Raw genomic sequence first — 23,418 nt, forward strand, 5'->3', positions numbered from 1 at the left:
ATAAAGCTCTTAAAGCCAGACTCCCAGGGTCAGTAGGGGAATATCGAGCAGATACAGTACCGGTAATAAGTACAGTGTAAGAAAAGTGTTCCTTAATATTAAGCATACCAGTAATATCTGCCCAAACCAATTTCCAGAAAGTTTGTATCATGGGACAGTCAAAAATCATGTGCCGTAATGTACCATCATGCAGTTTACAGGACCAGCACAATTTGGACATAGAAACATCCATTTTGGCCAATCTACAAGGAGTCCAGTATACCCTATGTAAGAGAAAGTAGGCCGACTGAAGCAAAGAAGCAGAGTGCAGTGCTTTACTTGCAGAGAGCCAGATATTTGACCATTCATCGTCCAACAGAGTAATGGAAAGGTCTGTGTGCCAGCTATTTTTAGTGGTAATAGGTGGAGAATCAATAAGTAAGCGGATCGACCTATACCATCTAGAGGCCTCTTTTCCAGAAGCTGCTATTAAAGCACAGGTCGTCATATAAGTAGGTAGATCTGGGTCATAAACTGTAAGGGAGAATAGCTTTTTGATACAGTGGGTCAATTGCAACCATCGAAAGAGCTGAGATGGCGGCAAATTATGTGTTCTGCAGATAGTTTCAAAGGAGAACCATTTTTTTCCATCATAAACGTGCGATATGCACCATAGCCCATGGGCCTGCCAGAGTTTCCAAGAAATTACTTTGTTCTGAATTTTAATAGCGGGGTTATTCCAAAGTGGTGCCGCTAAAGAAGTGGCCCATTTATGTTCAGTACGAGAGTCATAGTATCTAATTGCAGTAAGAGTAGAGTGTATCACAGGGAGATGTTCTAGTGATGTAAGACCATGCATGGCGGGGGCATACTTTAGAAACAAAGTTTCTAAGTGAACCCACAAGGGAGTATTAATTGATAAGGGCAATTCCATCCATCTCTTACTTTGTCTTAGTAGAAAGGCCAGGTGATACTCATAGATACTAGGGAAGTTAACACCGCCTTGTTGCTTGGAACATTTGAGTTTGCGGATACTAATTCTAGGGGTTTTATCATTCCACAAAAAGGAGACTAGCAAGCGTTCTAGTGTCTTGTAATTTTGTATAGGCATTAAGCATGGAAGCATGGATAATGTATAATTGATAATTGGAGTAAGCATCATCTTTATGGTTTCTAAGCGTCCCCACCAAGTAAGCTTTAGAGGTGACCAACGAGAGCTAAGTGTTTTAAGTTTGGATATTAAAAATTCCATATTAAATGCTAGGGTGTCCTCAATATTGGGTCCAAATAAGATACCCAGATATTTGAGTTTGGTAGGGGCCCAAATAAAACCATATTTGACAATGTCTGCTTTGGCGTTGGGACAATTAATCGGCATGATTTCAGTTTTGGTTCGATTTAGTTTGTATCCAGATATGGATGAGTATGAAGAGATTAGTGTGAGGATATATGGAATAGAGGAAGGAGAGGCATATAGTAAAATGTTGTCAGCATAAGCTGAGAGCTTCACATGTACCGTTGGAGTGAGAAGGCCTCTGATATTGGGAGCTATGCGAATCGCTGTCAATAAGGGTTCCAATGCAATATTGAATAGTAAGGGGGATAGCGGACAGCCCTGCCTAGTGCCCCTAGATGGATGGAAAGGAGCAGAATAGAAGTCATTTATATATAATTTAGTAGTAGGTGCAGAGTATAGAATGTGAATTAGAGAGAGGAAGTAGGGTGGATATCCATACCATTCTAAAACCTGAAAAATGTAATTCCATTCTATGCGATCGAATGCTTTTTCAGCATCCAACCCCATAAGAATAAGTGGGTCAGAGCTATCCTGAGCTGTACAAAGGACATCAGCTAATAATCTAGTATTATCACTAGAGAGGCGTCCTGGGAGAAATCCGGTTTGGTCAGGTGAAATGATATTTTGAATGCTAGGAAGGAGCTTGTTTGCAATAATTTTGGCAAAAATCTTAGCGTCTGTGTTAATCAAGGATAAAGGCCTATAATTAGCCACCGACAATGGGGATTTTTCGGGTTTGGGAAGTACTATTATGGTCGCCTCTGTAAATGATCCTGAGATTTTGCCTGATTGGATAACATAAGTAAAGAAAGAATAGATGGGAGCAATCAATTGGGGAAGAAACGTCTTGTAAAATTCTGCTGTGAGACCATCTGGTCCTGGGGTTTTGCCTTTGGACAATTGAGTGACAGCCTGTTCTATATCAGCTTGTGATATGGGAGAAGATAAATCTTGTAGATAGGAGGATGGTATTGGAGTGTGAGGTAGTGTGTCCAAGAATTGAGTTACATTGGATAAGTCGCAAGCTTCAGAAGTGTAAAGTGAGGAATAATAGGTATGAAAGTGTGAGAGTATATCTTCTGATTTAGTTACAGTGATGTTGTTAGTATCAGTGAGGGAGGTAACATAAGTTTTGGAACCTCTACCATTGAGATACATAGCTAGTTGATGTCCGCTACGGTTATTTTCAGAGTAATATGATGCATTTTTAAGTAATAATGTATGAGAAGCTGTTTTACTAAGAAGGAGATTGTACTCCACTTTTATAGCATGTAAGCGTGATAGAATGCCAAAGTCGTGTGGATTTTGAACATGGAGGGCTTCATTTGTTCTAATTTGTGTTTCTAGGTCTGCAATTAATTTCAGTTTCTTACGTCGTAGGTGTGCTGCCTTTGAAATTATAATCCCCCTGATATACGCCTTAAATGTATCCCATAAATTTATCCAATTAGTAGTGGAGGGATTATTGAAAAGAAAGAAGTCTGTTATAGCAAGGGAAACAGTTTCCAAAAAGTCAGGTTCTTGGAGCAGTGAATTATTAAATCTCCATTGTTTGCAAGTCTTAGGCCTAGCAATGTTAGTAAAGTGTAGAAGTATTGCTGCATGATCTGAAGCAGCAATCTCCCTAATATCAGCAGAAGAGAGGAAAGTAGATAAATCGGAGCTAATTAAAAAATAATCTATTCTTGAGTAAGTTGAGTGGGGTGGGGAGAAAAATGTATATTTTCGATCAGCCGGATGTAATGTTCTCCATGAATCAATTAGATTAAATTGTGAAATCAGACCCTGCAGTTTATACCAGGAGCGAGATGGTTTGAATAAAGCTTTGGACTGCCTATCACATGGGGTCCAAAATAAGATTGAAATCTCCTCCCATAATATAGTGTTCATTAGAGGAAAGCGTAAGTTGTTCAGCTATATCATCAAAAAAGGTAGGGGAGTCTACATTTGGATCGTAAATGTTAAGAAACATTAGAGGCAGGCCATGAAAATCCAAATGGGCAACTATCCATCTACCTGCAGTATCAGTAGAGTGTGATAGTAACTGTAAGTCCTGTCTACGCTTAATAATCATCATGACACCATTTTTCTTATCAACAGCTGCGGAGTACAGGGGAGGTAAGGCCCAGGAAAAATGGAATTTAGCAGAATCATTAGCATTCAAATGGGTTTCTTGTAGAAAAGCTACATCAGGCTTCAGTCTAGTAACATATTCTCGTATCTTTTGTTGTTTTACAGGATTATTAAGTCCTTTCACATTCAATGCACAAAATCTAAGTGACATAGCTATTCAGTAATAGTACCGTATTTTCACGTAGATAACGCGCACCCGTGTAAAATGCGCACACGGGTATAGCGCGCGGAAAACACAAATTTATGTACAGAAATTTTTGTATACCGCGCACACCCGTATACCGCGCATGCTGCCCGACTCTCCAGTCACCCGCCCCGACTCTCCTCTGGCCACCCTGACTCTTCTTTCGCCCGCCCCGACTCTCCTCTCCCCCTTGAAGTCCTGTCCCCACCCTGAAAGCCTGATGCCCCCCCGACGTCCGATTCATCCCCCCCCCACAGGACCGCTCGCACCCCCACCCCGAAGGACCGCTCGCACGCACCCCCACCCTGAAGGACCGCTCGCACCCCCACAGCCTCCCGACCCCCCCATCATGTAGAAGCTCCTACCGGTGTCCTGGTGCTTCCCCTCTTGTCCCGCCGACTCCCCGACACGATCGGGGCAAGAGGGAGCTCAAACCCTCTTGCCCCAGCCAACCGCGGCACCCCCGACACGATCGGGGCAAGAGGGAGCTCAAGCCCTCTTGCCCCCCTCCCCGACTCCCCGACACGATCAGGGCAAAAGGGAGCCCAAGCCCTCTTGCCCCACCGACTCCCCAACTCCCCGACAATATCGGGCCAGGAGGGAGCCCAAGTCCTCCTGGCCCTGGTGACCCCCCCTAGTTGTTCGGGCCAGGAGGGAGCCCAAATCCCCCTACCCCCACCCCGCACTACATTACGGGCAGGAGGGATCCCAGGCCCTCCTGCCCTCGATGCAAACCCCCCTCCCCCCAACGACCGCCCCCCCCAAGAACCTCCGACCGCCCCCCCAGCCGACCCGCGCCCCCCCTGGCTGACCCCCACGACACCCCCACCCCCCTTCCCCGTACCTTTCTGTAGTTGGCCGGACAGACGGGAGCCAAACCCGCCTGTCCGGCAGGCAGCCAACGACGCATTGAGGCCGGATTGGTCCATCCGTCCCAAAGCTCCGCCTACTGGTGGGGCCTAAGGCGCCTGGGCTAATCAGAATAGGCCCGGGAGCCTTAGGTCCCTCCTGGGGGCGGGGCCTTGGGCACATGGTCGGGTTGGGCCCATGTGCCTCAGGCCCCGCCCCCAGGTGGGACCTAAGGCTCATGGGCCTATTCTGATTGGCCCAGGCACCTTAGGCCCCACCAGTAGGCGGAGCTTTGGGACGGATGGGCTAATCCGGCCTCATTCCGTCGTTGGCTGCCTGCCGGACAGGCGGGTTTGGCTCCCGTCTGTCCGGCCAACTACAGAAAGGTACGGGGAAGGGGGGTGGGGGGGTCGGCCAGGGGGGTTGCGAGTCGGCTGGGGGGGGGGCGGTCGGAGGTTCTTGGGGGGGCGGTCATTGGGGGGAGGGGGTTTTGCGTCGAGGGCAGGAGGGCCTGGGATCCCTCCTGCCCGTAATGTAGAGCGGGGTGGGGTTAGGGGGTCGCCGTGGCCAGGAGGGTTTGGGCTCCCTCCTGGCCCGAAAAACTAGCGGGGGGGGGGGTCGCCAGGGCCAGGAGGACTTGGGCTCCCTCCTGGCCCGATATTGTCGGGGAGTTGGGGAATCGGCGGGGCAAGAGGGCTTGGGCTCCTTTTTGCCCCGATCGTGTCGGGGAGTCGGGGGGGCAAGAGGGCTTGAGCTCCCTCTTGCCCCGATCATGTCGGGGAGTCGGCGGTCCTTTGGGGTGGGGGTGCGGGTGCGTGCGAGCGGTCCTGCGGGGGGTGAATCGGACGTCGGGGGGGGAACTATGTAAAAAAAATTTTGTACAACGCGCTCACGCGTATACCGCACAAGGGTATGCACGGTTTGTAAAAACACGTATAACGCGCGCGTTATATGCGTGAAAATACGGTAATACCCAAAGGATGTTACTTATGACAAAGCGGTTACTAAGACCCGAAAATTCAGAGTACATATATTCCCACATGACAGTAAAAAAAAAAAAATTAAATAAAAAGACCAGTCCATCACAATAATAGCATTGTAGTATATACTGGAGAGCTTCCCTAAGATACAATTGACCACAGGGCATCTGAAGAGCAAATCCGTGTATATCCTGGATATCTGCTCCAAAATGAGGGCATGCAATATATGAGATGGTTTAGTGCAAATGAGATAGAGTAAGAAGCAGTAAAAAAAACATTAAGAAGCTAAGTGTGATATCATAGAGGTAGTAAGTCAGAAGCATATCTGTCTCAATAAAGTCAAAGTAATAAACGAACATAGGTACCTGAAAAAACACAGGTATAGTAAGGCCACATAGGCAGATAGTGGAAAGTTCAACACAGAACAGATCAGCTAAAGAAAAATCCTCGGAAGAACTGGAGGTTAATTTTGTAGTAAACTGAGCTATCTAGCAGTTAAACACAATTCAAATCAGAACATAAAGATATTCAGTCAATAACTCAACCACTATCAGAAAGCACTTAAAGTATAACAGCAACTGGAAATAGTAGAGGCACATCCATCACAGCGATATGAAAAGACAAACCAGCCCCTGGATGGCAGATGAATCAGGTGGCATCGATAGTGCTCGGTGTTTGCAGCTCCAGGAAATCAGCCAATTCATGAGGGTGCTGGAAGTTTTTGGTAGTGTTATTAAGCGTGACTCGGAGAGTGGCTGGATAGAACATTCCATATTTTGCGCCCAATTGTTTCAGTTTGGGCCTATATTCTAAAAGCTGCTTCCTGCGCTTGGCTGTATGTTTAGATAGGTCAGGCACAATAAGGATGGTGTGTCCCTCAAATTTAAGCGGGTGGAGAAGTTTAGCCTGACGCATAATTTCCATGACCTGGGAATACCTCAGCAGTCGGGCGATGATGGGCCTCAGATATTTAGCCTGTGCGTCGGCGAACGGTGCGCTCTATCAATCTCCAGCTCAAATTTGAATTCGATGTTCAGCAACTTAGGCAGCATTGACTGAAGAAAAGCAATGGAGTCCCTGCCCTCCCTCGCCTCCGGGACCCCCAACACTCGTAAGTTGTTCCTACGAGAACGATTTTGTGCGTCCTCTAGTTCTTGTTCCAAGATGGTGACTCGTTTAAATTGTCGTTGCAGCATTTTTATATTATTTTCAGAAACTTCGATTTTTTTGTTCAGCGGTATCTATTCTTGATCTGCAAACCGCCATTTCAACATTAAGGGAGGCAAGGTCCGTTTTAATTTCCTCCGTGTTCTGGTTCGTAGTAGTCAGCAGCTCTCGTATCGAGCGAAGTTCCGCCATGACACCCTGTAAGGACTCAGCTTCGTCTTTTGCTGGCGGGTTTTTCTGAGGTGATATAGGCTCCACGCTCTTGCGCTTGCCAGTCTTTGAGGCTGACATCTTTAACTAGCTGGACAGTGGTATTTCGCTAGAAAAATCTTCCGGAGGGCTAGAAAATAAATTCTGTAAAGTGATCCGAGCTGCGGAGCAATTCCACTATGCTGCCATTAACAGTGGTGCTCACTAGCGCCCCACACATTATGACTTCTAAAAGAGTCCACAAAAAAACCCAAGGGAGACACCTGAGATATCTGGAAGCAGAATTAAAGGTAAACAGAACTACAAGAAATCTATAACTGAGGGTAAATTTCTACTTGGAGTCCACTGCATCATTATCCATTCTCATTTCACAGGGATCTCAGTAGATCCAGCATCCTGCCTTAACTGTGTCTGCTCATGGAAAGTATACCGAATCTCATATGTTCTAAGAGCAACAAACATTTACAAGAAAACCAAGTCAATCTTGATGGTCCCAACCTCGGGACTTCCTGATGCATGGAAAGAAATTTATTATGCTTCTCTTGTACACGGATCTGAAAAAATCCATATATTCTGGCTCGTAAGAAAAGAAGACTTTTCCTAAAAAGCCACACTACCACATCTTGATCTTTGGGGAAGAATAAAAGAGACCACTAAAATAGCCCTCTACATCTTTTTTCTGCTTGAAGGTTCCAGAAGAGCAGACAAACCGAAACGATCAGTTGAAATTTTCCCTAAACTTTCATTTTCCAATCCATGAGTTCCCTCCGTACTTATTCCTATAGCCAAATGAAAGATCTTGCCAATGGGTGGTATTCCTCCTTCCAACATTCCTAGATACTTTTAAAACAATTCCCATGGGGAAATAAGAGGGGTGGATTAAATCTATGCATATTACATTTTTGTAAGATCTAAGAAAGTTTTCCAGATTCTCTAGTCTGAGGTGTATCTGTCTTCTGTGCTTGACTAAGGATGCCTGAACAGTTGGCAGTTGTCCAAAGTCTCCTTCCCTTTTCTTAACTTTCTCAGCCAGAGAAGATAAACCAGACACACGTAACCGCATTTTGGAATGAATGTCAAGTAAAACAAGGAGTGTCAAGTAACAAGGGGGTTTGTGGTGCAGTGGTTAGAGATACAGCCTTAGCACCCTGAGGTTGTGGGTTCAAATCCTTCACTGCTCCTTGTGACCCTGGGCAAGTCACTTAATCTCTTCATTGCCCCAGGTACATTAGATAAAATTTGAGCACGCTGGGACATATAGGGAAATATGATAAAGTACCTGAATGTAAACCACTTAGGATATAAGTGATATATAAAAAAAAAAGTTAGCGTTGGAATAGAACATTCCAGAAATGCTGTCACATTCTATGAGTAACACCAGTAGGCTTATTGAGTGGTGCTCAGTTTTTGTAGCCCCAAGATCACAACTTTGTCACATCAGATCAGTAATTGGGATCTTTCTGCTTGAATTAAATCCATAGAGCGTGCAGTGTTTGAACCAGTCCTGTCTCCCAGCTCTGTTCTTGTTTGCTCCAGCTCACACATCACTCCTTTTCTCACAGGACTTACCATTTGGCTGGCCTTCACTGTGGTGCATCCTGTCACCTGTTTGAGGTGCTACAGAACCGTCCTAAACTAAACAAAACATCTGTACCCTGCTGTTCATTGCATTCCAACCCAGCCAGCAGCAGCAGAGCCCTCCTGATAAATTTGGAACAGAGGTGGCTAGGTACTTGGTTGTAGTCACTTGTTAGCGTGGAGTATGCTGAAGGCCTGGTATCTTGGATCTTGGTCTTCTCTTTGGTTTACCCATAGAACCAAAGCAATAAAAAATAAAAATCTTGTAGGTCACCATACATGTCTCACTCTCATGAAGGATTCTTTCATTGTGTTTTTTTTTTTTTATTTCATTTTCCTAATAAGCTAGTTCCCCAAGCACCTTCACTGACTGTTAGGTATCCAGGCCTCTGTGTCATTTAATTCAGTTCCCCAGAGCCAAGTTAGTATACTGTAGATCAGTGGACTCAAAGTCAAACCCTTTGCAGGGCCGCAGAAAAAATAGTTAATGTCTTATTAAAGAAATGACAACTTTGCATGAGGTAAAACTTGAATCTTTCCTTGCTTCGGATAAATTTTAGCTATACACAGCTGAAAGCAGTGCAACATGCAGAAAGTGAAAAACTATCTAAACTTCACTTTCTGCATGTTGTACTGCTTTCAGCTGTGTATAGCTGAAATTATCAGAAGCAATTAAGGAAAGATTTATAAACTATAAAGAGTTTTACCTCATGCAAAATTGTGATTTAGATTCTAATCTAAAGTATCAACTGCAAGAGAAAAAATTTTGGTTCAGTCCTCTAGGCTTTTTGTAGAGGGGAGAATCAATATCCAACTTGTGCCTGGAAAACTTAAGTGTCCGGTGGTCGCGTGCGCAACCGCCTTCAGCTCTCACTTCCAGCACGAGATTACATACACATGCACAAGCTGCACTGCCTCCAGTGTTACCTTACGTTCTGGAACGTTGCCCGCCTCACTGCTTAACCCGACATAAGCGCTTTCCTGCATCTGTACGCGATTGTCCTCTACACTCCACCTCACAATCACGTACAGATGCAGGAAAGCGCTTACGTGAGGTTACAGCAGTGAGGCGGGCAACGTTCCAGAACAATGGTAACATACCGAGGGCCTCAAAATAGTACCTGGCGGGCCGCAAGTTTGAGACCACCAAAAGGCACCCTCATAAATATGTTACACTGAGAGAGACTTCCATGTCATGGCTTGAGATGGCAGTGCTTTCGTGTTGCCTGGAGACACTCTTCATTAGCTAAAATAGTTTCACATTGAAATAATTGCATTTAACAAGTGAGTTCTCTGAAAATATTTGTGCTCTTCAATTAAGCCTAGGTGGTAGAAGACTCTTCTGCGGGATGTTTTTAAGTGGTGTGAGTAATGGGAGCATATGCTCACTTAATGCTACTCTCCTGGCTATGGCACAGTGACTTGTACTTGAAGCTCATTATCTCTGTGCTCTCTAAGCTGGCTTTTAAATGGTAATGAGTATTAATTTGTACACGTACGCTGTTAACAGTACTCTGAGGATTATGAAGATTTCTTCCCTTTGACTTTCAACTGCTCAGCTTTGTGATTCCGTCACCTCCACCCTGCAAGGTCTCCTGAATGCATGTAATTCACCTTCCTCACTAATGTGCTTTAGGTTACAGCTTCTTGTTCAAATGGCCATGTTATGAAAAAGTAGTGTTATTAGCAGTAGTTATACCCTCTTGCTGATGCCTAGGAATCAGACATCCCGGATGCCAAAGATGGTGTTTACAGGGGCTCTGATGTCTCTCTACTTCAGACTGCCAGCTCATCGGCCACTAGAAAATAAAAATGATATTGTCAGGAGTTGTAGAACTAGCGTCATGGATCTCTAGGGTAACTCAGCTCTCGTAATGTGTTAGTCTAAATAATGTATGAGTAGCAAGCAGCATGCCGTTCTCCAGAGGCACTGTGGTGGCTTCATCTTTGTGGAAAGCTCAAGGACTTGATGTCACTAGAGCCTTTGCATTTTGTGGGTCATATTGACTTTCTTTAGTCATTTCAATTTCTGTGTTGGTCCAATTGAACAGCAGAAGGCTGCTTCTTCCTTTTGGAACATCTCTTTGCTAATGGGAATAGAACAGAATTTAAACCAAGGTTGTCTAGGGAAGTGGCTCTCCATCTAGTATCCAGAGACTTCCAGGCCATTTGAGTTTGCAGGATATTTATAATGAATATGCGTAGGAGACATGCGACAGTGCGCACAAGGCATATTGGTCCTCAAGCAAAGGGAACTTGTCGCTAATGGAAAACTGATGGGGGTTTTCAGCATATCACAGTATGATTAAAGCAGTAGGCATGCAGATTCTATTGTATATTTATTAGGGATTTCCTTGATATCTATATCTGGTTTACAGCCCTCAAGGACCCAAGGTTCCTCAACCTTGATTTAGGACAAGAGATTTCAGCACGTAGCAGTCCTTGAAAACTGCAAATTTACCCATGTTTTAATTCAAATGCATACAAAGGGAGAATGTGGGGCAGTGAGGTTGAGGGCTCAAACCCACACTGCTCCTTGTGACCCTGGACAAGTCACTTAATCTCCCCCCTCCAATGCCCCAGGTACATTAGATAGATTATGAGCCTGCCAGGACAGACAGGGAAAATTGCTTGAGTACCTGAATAAGTTCATGTAAATCATTCTGAGCTTCCCTGGGAGAATGGTATAGAAAATTGAATACATAAATAAACTATACCTAATAAATATTCATTGTGAACATCCTAAGAACTCTCATTGGTTCAATAGTAAATACTGTAAAAAAATAAAATAAAATAAATCCCTGGTGGTTGGAGTTGAGAGGAAACAGAAAATTGTGAGCAAATAAGTAATACCATCAACTCAGGAACAGGTGGGGATGGAGGAGAGTAAATGCAGAGATAAATGGGGATTGAATGAATCTTGGTAGGTATGGGCTAGATTCCATTGGGGACAGGTGGGGATGAACATAGGCCGTGCCTCTGCTGGGTCAGACCTGAAGTCCATCATGCCCAGCAGTCCGCTCACGTGGCGGCCCATCAGGTCCAGGACCTGTATAGTAGCCCTCTATCTATACCCTTCTATCCCCTTTTCCTTCAGAAAATTATCCAATCCCTTCTTGAACTCCAATACTGTACCCTGTCCTATCACTCCCTCTGGAAGCGCGTTCCAGGTGTCCACCACCCGTTGGGTGAAGAAGAACTTCCTAACATTGGTTCTGAATCTGTCTCCTTTTATTTTTTCAGAATGCCCTCTCGTTCTTGTAGTTCTCGAAAGTTTGAAGAATCTGTCCCTCTCCACTTTCTCTATGCCCTTCGTGATCTTATAAGTCTCTAAGTCTCCGCTTCTCCAGCGAAAAAAGCCCAAATCTCTCTAATCTTTCAGCATATGAAAGGTTTTCCATACCTTTTATCAAACGTGTCGCTCTCTTCTGAACCCTCTCGAGTATCGCCATATCCTTCTTTAGGTACGGCGACCAATATGCGGACCAGGTGCGGGTGCACCATCGCCCGATACAACGGCAGGATAACTTCTTTCATTCTACTTGTAATACCCTTCTTGTGAAATTCTCTGTTTCAGCCACAACCACACACAATACATCTGAGAAAAGAAAGGGAGAAGCATTTAAAGAAAAAAAATCCCCAAAACCCATCTTACTAGCCATCAAGAACAGGAATGAATTTATTATGCTTTAGGTTTGTGTGACAGGAAATATTGTGCAGATGGAAGGAAGAATAGATTCAACTATATGTCAACATATCCTAGAAGATAATGTCCTACCACTAGTGAACAAAAAAGAAAGAACCAAGCTATCATTTTCCCTTGCTGGTTGTGACGTCTCCATTTCTTCTATTTGCTGTTCTTCTACCACTAGTGAAGAAATAGGAGCTGAAAAAGAGGGTGGATATTTTCAGCAAGACAACAACCTGAAATATACCTTAAATCAACTATAAAGTGCTTACAAGAAAGAAAAGTGACTATTATTGAAAATACTTATGGAGAGATCTCAAACATGCAGTGAACGAAAGAAAATGGAGACCAAAGAATATTCCGAACTAGAAGACTTATGCAAGGAAGAGTGGTAACAATTTGAAAAGCAAGAACAGAAACACTCTTAGATGGGTATAGGAAATGCTTGGAAGCTGTAATAAAAACTGTAAATAGTAATTATGCATAAAAATGTGCAGAAGCTTGTTGTTTTAAACTTTGTATTATGTAGAGGTTGTGCCAGTTCCTGTTCCCTTAGAGAGTCATAAAAACATACAATTTGACCAAGCGTGCTTAAATTTTTGCAGGCAACTGTATGATTTATGAAGCGAAAAAGCAAAAAGAAACAATTTGTCTTAAATAGTACCAAAAATTAAAGCATCTAATAAGGAAAATGACTTGGTCTTTCTGAATCTTCGTAAAATGAACCCATTGTTGCCTATCCATCTAGTATTTCAGAAACTTGAGAAAGTCTTGAAGATTAAAGGCCAAATATCCATCAAGATGCTAGCTTGGGGCAGAAATTAGAAAGGGGCCCCAAAGCCCAGCCGATGAGGTGTATCTCATTCAACTCCAAGTAGATTTGGAGCCCCTTATGGCACGGGGGTCCAGGGCAATTGCTCAGATTGTATTCCTCTAACACCAGCCCTGTACCACTGTGCTATAGGGCTCCTTTTACAAAGGTGCGCTAGCGTTTTTAGTGCACGCACCGGATTAGTGCACGCTACCCGAAAAACTACCGCCTGCTCAAGAGGAGGCGATAGTGGCTAGCGCGTGCGGCAATTTAGCGTGCGCTATTCCGTGCGTTAAGGCCCTAACGCACCTTTGTAAAATGAGCCCATAGTCTTTTGTTTAAAATTGGCAGGTCGATAACTCTAGTCTGTCAGTGACCCTATAGTACAGGCCTTATACCCTAATAAGAGATGAGGATGAAGTTCGTTCTAAGAATTTAACTGCTTCTAAAGCAGCATCTAGATATGACTAAACTTTGATATGTCTCAATGTTATATGTATTAGAAGAGTGAGAAAATGGGGAAAATGCTTGGTGAACCCAGTTAGCCTCTTTTTGGGAGAAATGTTTGAATCTGCTTGTTTAAGCTTCATTTATATACTGAATGTTTGCTTATACCAGTATCTCTCAAACTTTTTTAGCTTTGTGATTTGACAAGAGGTGTCATTCTCGGGCATTACAGCCTTGATAGTAGAGAATGGCTTTAAGGTGCTGTTCTGGTAGAATTATACCCCTAAATTGTTGGCTAGGATGAAGGGGGGTGGGGAGAGGTTGTGCTGAAGGGGAGGTGGGTACCTACTTGCACATGTGGGAGAGTGCAAGGCTTTTAGACCCAAGTATTTGGTGAAATATCTCACATTTTGAGTACGAGGGTACTGGTTGATTGGCGTCATGCTTTATTGTCACATCATCTTCCAAAAAAAACTGTTTGACACTTAATCTCCTGCATCCTCTTCTCTTCCCCTTCCCTTTCCCCTCCCACCTACTCTCCCCCTCTTATCTCTCCCCTCCCTCTCCCCCCTATCTATTCTCCTCCCTCCCTCTCCATCCTCTCCCTTCTCTCCTCTCTTTAAAGTCACCTTGAGCCTTTATAGGTATGAGCGACACACAAATAGAAGATTAGATTAGATTATTTTGGCATGAGCTGGATCTGGAATAGGGGGAACCCTCTTTTTGTAAATTAGCACTCACGGCTGCCCGTTTGGTGTTGGCTCCCAGTGGAATCAACCGGTACCTCTCTCTTAGCAGATGGTGGTGCGGAAGTTACACCAATGGCAACTCATGTATCACCTTACTGCTATCCAGCATGGTAGACGCCATGGTTATGCACACATTTGGCAAAACTTTCGCCTGCTCACGTAATTCTGCATACTTACTGTTGCACTGTGGGGGTTGGGCTTTCTGGATGGGAGAGTTCATGTGGGTCTTGTTTCTTGGGGACCTTCATTCTGCTCTGATAATGTGGCTTTGGGATCTCTCACAGTGAGGGGGTGATCCGTTCTAGTTCTGTTTTTGTGTGCCTTTGTCTACCCTAGTAGACTGTCTTGCTTTTGGTTTGTTATCTGGCTCTTGTTCTGGGGGGACATGACTTATGTATGAGCCCTGGACGGTTGTATTTTTCTTGTTTGTATTACCTGTGTGTGCATATTTTCAATAAAAGCTTTAATTATTTTTTTAAAAAACACAACTTTTTAGCTCTGGCACACTAAACGAAGCAAATGTTTTTCATGGCACATTATAATTGAAATTATAAAATTGCAAAACCAACAGTATTATTTATTTAAAGTTCTTAGATAGAATAGAATTGCTAATTGATGCAATGGATGTGCTTGTTTTTGAGTTCAGATTAATTCAAAACACAGCTTGATGGTCAACAAGCAAAGAAGCATTTCATCATCCACCATCTGCAGTCGTTCTCTTTTTTTCGATTTAATTTCTGTCAGAGCTGAAAATCCAAGTTCCCAAACATAAGAAGATCCTAACGGTAACAAAGCCTTGATTGTTTTGTTGCTCAAGTTAGGATAACTATTGCATAAATAAAACTAAAATTACTTGCAGTTAGCTTTCAAGGACCAATCATGTCAAAGAATGATGCTTGTCTGGACGGTTGTATCCTTACGCACACAGACACTCCTAACATTGACAGACTCTGCGTACACAATGTACATGTCATCTATTCTAATGTATACTTATGAAGGGAATTTTTAAAAACAAAGTAAAATTCTGGAATCTCTCATGGCACATTGTGCTGTGGCACACAGTTTGAGAGACACTAGCTTATACAGTAGTTGGAGATAATATTGATTTCGGCCTAAAAAAATTGGAACTTTTTATTGTACAGGTTATATTACTGTAGTAAGTTGCAAAACATTTGGAATGGCACATGGTGAAGGATGAGAGAGAGAGAGCGAAAGAGATTTTGAGCAATTTGAACTTAACCTTGAGGGAGTTAGCATACCAGATAATTTAATCTGCTGCTGAAATAGATTAAATTATGTTATGTAAAAGCTTTGTGAGGTAAATAGGGCCCTGAGCTCCAAAAATAAAGCCTCTGTTGACTGCTTCACATTCTGTGGTTGGTGCACCATTTGCTGGCAGACACTTGTTGGTTTAACCTACATATATGCTATCATGATTCTAAGGAGAAAGTATGACCAGTGGTTAAAGCTACAGCCTCAGCACCCTGGGGTCAAACCTACGCTGCTCCTTGTGACCCTGGCAAATCACTTAATCCCCCCACTGCCCCAGGTACATTAGATAGATTGTGAGCCCGCTGGGACAGACAGGGAAAAATTCTTGAGTACCTGTATAAATTCATGTAAACTATTCTGAGCTCTACTGGGAGAACAGTATAGAAAACTAAAAAAATAAAGCAACTCCTTTATGGATTTCACCACAAATTTGTTAATGATGAATAATAAATAGATTCATGAATCCTTCAATCTTGCAACATTACCTGGAGACCTTACCCAGGGAAAACTCCCCATATACAGCCTCTCCATCCATAAATCACATTTCGTCCCTGCGTCAAGGAACCTCACAATGCTAACATGAAATAATTATAAAAAGAATGGACTTCGCTCTCTATGAAAGTAGTATGGGTTTCAAAAACGTACTTCAAAGGTTCCCTGACGCAGGGGCGAAACATGATTTATCACTTCGGAACCTTCTAAATGAGATAAGTGCATTACTCTTTTCAAGATAAGTGTGACAATATAGTTCTAGCACCTTTGGCATTTAAGATAAAGAATATGGTAATACAGAGAATATGCAATGATTGAATGAAGAAGCTATATATGGGGAGTTTTCCCTGAGTATAGTCTTCAGGTCTCTGAGCATATTACACTTCCCCCTCCCCATTCACGATTTCCGCACTCGCGATTTCACATAATCGCAATTTTTTTGGGGGGAGGGGGAAACCCCCCCCCCCCATATTTTTGCCTTCCCCCCGGAATCCCGGCCTTACCTGATGGTCTAGCGGGCTTTCGGGGCAGGAGCGATCTTCCTACGCTCCTGCCCTGTGTAGATCGCCAATAGGAAATGGCTGCCGTGAGCTCCCGCCGTAGTCTCGAGAGACTTTGGGAACTCACGGCAGTCATTTCCTATTGGCGATCTGCACGGGGCAGGAGCGTAGGAAGATCACTCCTGCACGGGGCAGGAGCGTAGGTAGATCGCTCCTGCCCTGAAAGCCCGCTAGACCACCAAGTAAGGCTGGGATGCCGGAGGAAGGTGGGAGGGAGCCGGGGGTGGGTCAGAGCCAGATATTCACGGTATTTCCCTATTCGCGGTCCAGCTCTGCCCCTATCCCCCGTGAATAACGAGGGAGATGTGTATGTTGCAAGTCTGAAGGACACAAAAAAACAGGAGATACTACCTTCACAAACTGTGAAAGCAGAAAACAACGAAGGTGACTAATCAGTGTTCAGTTTCCTTTATTAAATAGAATGACTCGACACGATCGTGTTTTGGTCCCAAGGGGCCTGCCTCAGGAGTTTGGATTTTCAATGAAGGATCATATATGTAGTCTTCTATTATTGGTGCTATAATGCAATCAAAAACACCCATGATTGCTGTCAGAGAGTGTATGCAGCTGTCACTGTAAAGTGAAAGTATTTCTACAAGTTTGAAGGATTCACGAATCTATTTATTATTCATCATTAACAAATTAGTGGTGAAATCCATAAAGGAGCTGCTTTATTTGATTGTGTTTGGACACTTATTTTGCACTCCTATTGCTTGAAACTGCTCAGTCCCCTCTTTTTGAATTTACCAAAGATGCACAGCATGCTAACAGAAACATATAGGAGATGGTTTTATAAAGCAGTTTCCTTGCATAAAACATGTTTTACACAGGGCTTTCATTGAGCCGGTAATGAGTACCAGCATCCTTTTTCCTGACTTCTACAAATGTCCTATCTGCCCCACTATTTTTCTCACTCAAAATCTTCCAGCTTGGTTCCCCCCTCCCCTTCCCCGGGTTATGATGTGCAGTTAAAGGAAGATAAGTAATAGGGCTTTGAGTGAGGAAATGAGAGTGGGGTGGAAAGAGGAGAATGAGGGATACAAAAATTTGGTACTTATCACAATAAATTTTCAAATTCCTGTGTTCAGAAGCCAGTTCTTGACAATTACTGGAAGTGGGAGAGAACATCAGATTTTGAAAAATCTTCCATTTTAGGATTTTGATGGTCCTGTTTAGCAAATCATTTATTCTGTCTCTTTTGTAAATTCGTAATTCTGAGCAAAATAACACGAACCTCCCTAGGATGTTCTGTATTTTAGAAAAATTTATATTCAAAACATTGTTAAACCTTAATCTAAACCCTGTTAAGAAATCTAGATTAACTGATTCAATAAATAATTCAAACAGAGTATTTTGATTATTTATTCATCCCAAAGATTAAACAATAAGCATCCTTGTGTGAAAAAGCATGTGAACTCTCCATTTAGTAAAGTGTGTGTGTGGTGGGAAGGGGGGAGGAACCTCCTAGAGCAGCAATAATTTCAACTACACATTTCCTGTAACTTTTCATCAGTATTTCTCACATTGGCCTAGAGGCATTTTGGCCAATTCTTTCATACAAACTGTTTCAGCTGTGCCGTTTGCGGACTTCCTTGCAGGAAAGCTTTCGTCAGGTCTTGCCAGATCATCTCAATAAGGTCAGGAGTCTGAGTCGGCCAGTATAACATCTCTTTTTCAGCTATTCTGTTTGAGATTTACTTGCTTGTTTAGGATCATTGTCCTGCTGCTTGACCTACTTTCAACTCGGCTTCATCTCCTAGATGAATGACTTCACATTCTCCTCTAGGATTTTTGGAAATAAAGCAGAATTCATGGTTCTATCAATAATGGCAAGTCATTGGGTACTGATGCAGCAAAACAGCCCCACATCCTGTTTGACTCTATGCTTGACAACTGGAAATTGGTTCTTACTTTGGAAACAGTGTTTGGGTTTTGCCAAAGAAAATGTTTGTTACTGTGTCTGAAAAGTTCAATTTTTGACTTATATCTCTGGAGAGCATTATACCAAGAATCTTGTGGGCGCTGTTCTCTCTAAGCTGAATGGGAGTCCTCCACGTATAGTCCTACCAGTGGGGGGTGCTGTTTCAGTATCACTTTTTCCATAGAGAAGGCTAGGCAAGTTCTGCAGGATTCCCAGGAACCTGCCTGTCTCATGCAGAGGCCAGGGTGTTGTACTGGTTAGAGCTACAACCTTAGCACCCTGAGGTTGTGGGTTCAAACCCTGCACTGTTCCTTGTGACCCTGGGCAAGTCATTTAATCCTCCACTGCCCCAGGTACATTAGATAGACTGTGAGCCTACTGAGACAGATAGGGAAAATGCTGGAATAAACCATGTAATACACCTTGTCCAAGCAGTATATCAAAGCAAAGATTGAAAGCATAATATTGAAGCAGCGCCTCCAATTGGCAGCAATGCAGTTGGAGGACTTCAGTTCATGTCAGAGGGAACCCTGCTTCTAGGTCATTCTAAGACTTGCAAGCAGGAATAATCTTTTTAGAGAGCAATGATTTCTTCCTGATCACCTTTCCCATTTAGTTTACTCCTGATGGCTGATGCATGAATCCTCACAGCTACAGCGAGAGATGTCTGCAGATCCTTAGATGTCAGTATGAGGTTCTTATAATATCATGGACGATTTTCTGGTTTGCTGTTGTACTGATCTTGTCATTCCGGGAGTAAAGTCATTGTAGTCTTAGACAGACTCATAGTCAGACCGCGAGAGATCGCTGGCTGTATATGGCCACCAGCATTGAATTTCCAGTCTGTTCTTGGCTGACAAGGACATAGCTATGCCAATTTTTATCAGCTTGCTAAGTCTCAACAGACAAAGATATACCAGCCTTTTTAAGCAGTTGTCTTAGTCTGCTAAATTTAGCTGGCCAAACCACCATCCGGGATATTCAGCAAGAGTTAACTGACTATCCCCCGCTGAAAATTAGTGGATGGCCGGCTATGTGCTATTTAGGTGGTCAGGAGCCATTTCTAGCCATCTAAATAGAATGAATATTGGGCTTACGATTTTTCCACTTGTAGATTGTTTAACAGTGAGTGGATGGTATTTCAAATATTTAGAAATGGCCTTGTAAACTTGTCCAGAGCTCTTCTGAAATTTATTTTCAATTGTAGCATGATGAGCTCTCATGTTTATGGTGAAGACCAAACTCAGAACCATTGGAACTTCATACCGGACAGGATGCCCAAACTCAGTCATGCAGATTAACTGCCAGTTGATTTTTATACCTCATTAAAAAAACACTCGTAATAAGTTAATGTTTATGTATCCTTCAGTTAAGAACTGTCATAACAAGAAATTTTTGAATAGGACATTTGCCTTTCAACTAGGCAAACTGAACTCTTGGTTAAGTCCGCTTATTTGACAAACAGATTCTTATAATGTTTTTAGAAAGTTTTTAAAAAACACATTTGTTTGATAAGTTTGTTAAATAACTATTTTTTTAAAAAAATCTTGTCATTCATTTTTATTAATTTGATGTACCTTTCACTGATTGTACAGTTCTTCTTTGTTGTTAACCGCCTGGAACTTTGTGGCTGGGCGGTATATAAGAATAAATTTATTATTATTATTATTTACTTACTGTTCAATTATTTAAGCACCTGATTCTAATTAGCCAGTTAATTGCGCTAAGAAATGAGGGGTCAGTTATTGAGTCTTTTTTTTTTTATTGGCAAACTAAGCAACTTACATACCATGAGAACAAACAGTAGAAATGATGGCTGAATTAATCTTATTGTTCCTACTTGTCTCTGAAGAAACTCAGAATTATTTAATTTATTCCCTTTTTATTGCTAGCGCAAAGACTGGCTTCAATTATACAAGGACAGCATGGTAAGAACATGTCATTCTCATTCTCATTACTATACTTGGGAGACTTTTTCTCAGCACTATAGTTTTATGAACTGTTTGGTTTTATTTATTTATTTGTAATTGCATCGGTATATTATAGCTGTCCACGTAATCTAGCACTTTTTCTCTTAGGTACTGATAGTTGTTCATGGAGTCGACCTCAGCCAGCATCTCTTGAAGGAGATGAGCAAGGCCTGGTGCTGTATGGTCTATTCTGGGAAGCATTTGAATGGCTTAGGTTATACAATGCTGGGAGCCCTTTAGTATGTTATGGAGTATGTGCCAATAATTGTGATTGTCTCTCAGAAAACATGACTAAAGCAGTCATGCTTTAAGTGAGAATACCAAGAAAACCATAAAAGGAGATCAGTGTGTTCCACAAAAGTGCAAAAGCCAAGCAAAGAAAATCCCAGTGGAACAAGGAAGCTGGATGAATCCCAAATTGAGTGTGATGTAATCAAGAAGGGTCTCAACACAGTCCGTGTTTTGGCACTTTGGGGGAAAATTCTAAAACTGGCGCCTAAACTTAAGTACCAGTAGGTGCCCTACTAGCACCTAAGTTAATTGAAGAATGATGCCATTAGAAGTGGCAAAAAATGGCAAAGTTGAAGCGCCTATCAACACCTAAATAAAAGGCCCCAGAATCATTCCTACATAGGCACTTTAGGCTGCCAAATGCTAAAGTAGGAGTGGCCAATGCTGTAAGTGGTGTTAGGCGGCCTAAAGCGCCTAGGTAGGTGTGATTCACGCAAAGATAGGTGCTGGAAATGTAGGCCTTCCAGCACCTACCTTCCTGTAGGCGCGATTCTGAAACCGGCGTCGATATGTGATTAACATGTGATCGGTGGCCACTGATATTGGCACCGGTTACAGAATCTGTGGGCTTTTGCCTTCTTCAGAGGTCCTTCTTATAAGTACCCATAAGATATATTCAATAGGGATAAAAGAACACAATCTGTTAAAAATCGGACGTCCAAATCTGTCAACTGCATAAGTCAAATAAAAGCTAGTAATCATGCTTTCCCAAGAGATGATCACAATTATTCTGGTCAATATTTAGCCAGTGGTAGTTGAATAATTAAAAAAAAAAAATACTCATTACCATCGGCTAGATTAGACCTAGATATTCAATGCTGGACCTTGTCCAGGACTACTATGGAATATCTGGAATGGAATGGAATTCCTTGTTCTATTAGAACAACAGGTTCTTTTCAACTGTTTCAGAAAACTCAGAAAACTTTATTTTCACAATATTTAAATGGTCTTCCCAGAGGACTTAGTAACCATTAAACATTGATGGGCCCATTTTGTGCTAGGCTAGGCTAAATTTCATTCACTTCTTTTTCTTTTTTATCTTTTTGTAAAATCTGGTCTTCTGACTTTTGTAAACCGAGTCGAGCTCTGCACAGAGATGACCCGGTATATAAACCAAAGATTAGATTAGATTAGAATACCTGGAAATTATGTTGTTATAGCCGATATTCAATGCTGTATCCACACAGTTAAACCGGGCAGATTGCCTAATTAGCTATTAGGACAGCAATGCTGAATATTGCGGGTGCCTGTATAATTTCCATGACCGACCCAACTCCATCCCCAGACTGCCCCCAGAAGCACTGCCTGGATAAGTACTGTTGATTATCCCAGGACAAGCAGGCATGATATTCTCACATGTGGGTGACGTCATCTACGGAGCCCCGATGCGGAAGCATTTTCAAGCAAACTTGATTGAAGATTTAAGTTTGCTCTGCTGCTCCACGCATGCGTGCCTTCCTGCTCCACTAGGGGGTGCATCCCCTCGTGGTCTCCAGTTCAAAATTTTCCGCGAGCCTAGAAGACGTGTTTTTCAGGCTCTGCCCCAACTGCCTTCTAGCACCGCGATTTTTTCTTGTTTTTTCACGATTAAGTCGCTCTGCGCGAATTCCTTACCTTTTTACTTGATTCCTGCTTCGTTTTCAACGACCCGGAGGCTTCCGGGTCCCCGTGGCCGCGTGGCTAATCGAGCCGCGGCTACTTTCGATTTAATGTCCCGGCCTTTGACCGGCTTTAAAAAGTGCACCCGGTGCGAGCGGCTTCTTTCTCTCACAGACCCGCATCGCCGGTGCATCCTTTGTCTGGGGGCGACTCATCCAACCGACTCCTGCCCCCAGTGCGCTATTTTCCAAAACCGGGCCCTCCGCCGAAGAAAAGCCCGCATGGCGGATCTCTTCACCCCGGACCAACCCCCCACTTCGGCCTCGAGGTCGGCCCTGGCCTCGGCCCCGGCCTTGACCTCGGCCCCGGAAACCTCGGCATCGCCTCGAGACTCGACCCCGAAGTCCTCGGGACAACAGAAAGCCTCGGCTCCGGGTAAGTCCCCTCTTCAGGTTCTGTAACAGCGAAGAAGCCAGCCTCGGGGACAACGGCGACGCATGGCGGAAGCCCCATGCTTACAGCCCCGTCTAAGCCCTCCAAGCCTTCGGGCCGTGCCTCCACCACACGGGAATACTCTGATACGAGGTCGCCCCCGGTGGAGCGCACAGAGACAGGGGACATGCCTTCGATGCTGTCCGTGCCCGTCTTCCAGGACCTACTCCGAGCGATGATCACGTCGGAGCTGTCCGCTGCAATAGCCCAGTTTCAATCGGCCTCGACCTCGAATGTGCCAGACCAACCTGAGCCTCACACCGAACAACCTCGAGGAAAGGTGCGCAATCCTCGCCGCATCCCATCCTCCTCGGACTCCTCGCCGAGACGCCCGAGACGTTCCCCCTCTGCGGACCGCCGAGGGGCAAAACGTCGGGCTAGAACGACAGAAACCTCGAACCGCCGTACCTCCAAGAAGGCCCGAGGTTCACCAACCCTACGAGGCCGTTCTCCCACACCTCGTACAGGACCACTAAGGGTGGCTGAGTTATCACTCTCCAACCCGCGTATCCTCCGAACTCCCCCTCGGACGCATTCTCCGAGGGAGTCCGGATCGAGGTCACCAATCCGACATCGATCGGTACCCCTAACCCCGGCATCGTCTCCGAGGGGCTCCTCGAGACGCCGAAGATCGACAACCCCTGAACACCCTGAACACTCTCACAGTGCTTCCCCAACCTCGGAGCATGGATCAGAGCATGAACCTCGATACTCGAGGGAAGCCTCCTTATCCTTCTCCACCCGGCGAA

The 23,418-nt window shown here is 43.8% G+C and overlaps 1 protein-coding gene across 8 annotated transcripts in view; it reads left to right on the forward strand.

Annotated features, from left to right (window-relative positions):
• C12H1orf21 (chromosome 12 C1orf21 homolog) overlaps positions 1–23,418 on the forward strand; it is a 610,172-nt gene that overhangs the window by 326,323 nt on the left and 260,431 nt on the right. For 6 of the 8 annotated variants that reach the window (XM_033916059.1, XM_033916056.1, XM_033916057.1 and 3 more), the window contains one exon: positions 20,210–20,245. The exons of the other annotated variants lie outside the window; for them this stretch is intronic. In XM_033916059.1, the coding sequence (XP_033771950.1) occupies positions 20,210–20,245 (36 nt within the window). The remainder of the gene's footprint in view (positions 1–20,209; positions 20,246–23,418) is intronic. 8 annotated transcript variants of the gene reach the window in all.

The sequence above is a fragment of the Geotrypetes seraphini genome, chromosome 12, assembly GCF_902459505.1.
Source record: "Geotrypetes seraphini chromosome 12, aGeoSer1.1, whole genome shotgun sequence".
NCBI classification, from domain to species: domain Eukaryota; kingdom Metazoa; phylum Chordata; class Amphibia; order Gymnophiona; family Dermophiidae; genus Geotrypetes; species Geotrypetes seraphini.